The sequence below is a fragment of the Ipomoea triloba genome, chromosome 16, assembly GCF_003576645.1.
Source record: "Ipomoea triloba cultivar NCNSP0323 chromosome 16, ASM357664v1".
Taxonomy (NCBI): Eukaryota; Viridiplantae; Streptophyta; class Magnoliopsida; order Solanales; family Convolvulaceae; genus Ipomoea; species Ipomoea triloba.
Genome location: NC_044931.1, coordinates 17,062,611 through 17,064,161, shown reverse-complemented (window position 1 = coordinate 17,064,161; position 1,551 = coordinate 17,062,611). Strand labels below are relative to the sequence as shown.

At 38.9% G+C, this 1,551-nt stretch overlaps 1 protein-coding gene across 1 annotated transcript; it reads right to left on the bottom strand.

Moving 5' to 3' along the window:
- Positions 1-42: 42 nt before the first annotated feature.
- LOC116007962 (anaphase-promoting complex subunit 6-like) lies at positions 43-1,496 on the bottom strand. The gene is made up of 2 exons (XM_031248622.1): positions 906-1,496; positions 43-253 (listed from the first exon to the last, which is right to left on the bottom strand). Exons 1-2 carry the CDS (start codon positions 1,149-1,151, stop codon positions 110-112), a joined length of 390 nt encoding a protein of 129 aa, XP_031104482.1. The 5' UTR covers positions 1,152-1,496; the 3' UTR covers positions 43-109.
- Positions 1,497-1,551: the final 55 nt, after the last annotated feature.

Sequence of the window (1,551 nt, the reverse complement as noted above, 5' to 3'; positions counted from 1 at the left end):
AAAAAAAAAAAACTGGATAATGGAGAGGGTATACATCAGAACAGACTACAATTACAATTGCAATTCACAGAAAGAAAACCAAGGTGAACCTCCTCCCCCTCCCAAGGAATTAACATACATTGATTTCACGATCTTCACCATCCTTGTCCAGGTACATGCTACTACAATCCCCAAGTTCAGTAACATTTCCATGTTCATCCACATTTGCATTACCAAGAACTAGTTGGCATTGATCCCACTCTTTCAATTCCCCCTAATGATACAAATTCATAAGTAAAACAGAAGAAGTTACAAAAATACAATAGATGCTGAAATTAGAATCATGAGTCACAATCACTTCAATCTTATCTAAGTAACATACACAGAAATGCCCCTTTTATAAGAAAATAGAAACTTAGGAACACAAGAAAACCAAATTCATCAAAGTTTACCCACAGTCATGTTGGCAAAGTTTATTACAGATTATGGTATTTGTCAAGTTACTTTGAAAAAACGGCTTAAATAAGCTAAAGTCTTGGCAGAATTCAGGAATGAGTCATCTTATTTTCAAAAATAATCTAAGCTAAACATTTAAAATGTAGATTATTTAAACTAAAATCCTAGTAAGAGATTAAATCATCTTCACCAAATGTAGCCAATATATAGAACATAGAGAATATACACAAAGAAGTTACCAAATGAAACAGTCAGTTTAGAATGAACAACTTGGGTATCTAATAATTTGCAATTGCCAAATTGAATCATATTACCAAATATTGGTCCTTTAACCCTGCGTAGGAGTAAAGCACACGAATTTACTCCTTTTTTTTTTCTTAGAGAGATAAACCTATGAAGTTCACTTCCAAATGAATGAAAATAAAAAAGGTGAGAATTCCAAAAAATTGAATGTGGAACAGCACACATACCAGGCACTTAGCAGCAAGATAACGGAAGCGGAGATCACGGAGAACAATTTGGGAGGCATTGAGGAGGTGGAATGCACGGCGGTAGTGTCCACCGAGGTAGAGAGCTTGCGCTTGCATGTAGATGTCTGTGGGGTCTGACGTTATCGCCGCCACTTTATCGGCAAAGAAGATTGCTGACGAGTACAAGTGCTTGCTCATGCAGTCCCTCACCACCCCTCTCAGCCTGTCGATTTCTTCTTCCCTCATTTTCTTCACCGTTTCAGCTCAATACCTACTCACTCTAGTCTGTATGGGGTGACTGGCAGTGGTGTATGCAGGAATTTTGTTCAGTGAGGTCAGAAAAGTAATGAACACTTTTGAAAATCAAAACAATTCAAATAGTCAATTGGCATTCATCAAGTTAATCTATTGTAGAGTTAGAGATGATAGGCGGAGGCGGAGGCGACGGCAGGGGAGGACGGGAGACGGCGGCGTCGGCTTCTGGTTCTGCTTGCTTCGTCGACGACAATGGAGGACACGTCGCAGAATCGCAGGGGAAGCAGCGGCAGCGGCAGCGGCGTCTAGGGTTGGAAGACTAGCGAGGGATTTTAAGTTTAAATTTAAATTTTTAATTGTTAAAGGATTAGTTTTTTAAATAACAATATGA

Bases quoted from the DNA above. Each gene is read 5' to 3' on its own strand.
- LOC116007962 (XM_031248622.1), bottom strand. From the start codon at position 1,151: ATGAGGGAAGAAGAAATCGACAGGCTGAGAGGGGTGGTGAGGGACTGC. The intron at 254-905 runs GTATGTGTGCTG...TTGTATCATTAG, and splicing joins ATCTTGCTGCTAAGTGCCTG to GGGGAATTGAAAGAGTGGGA.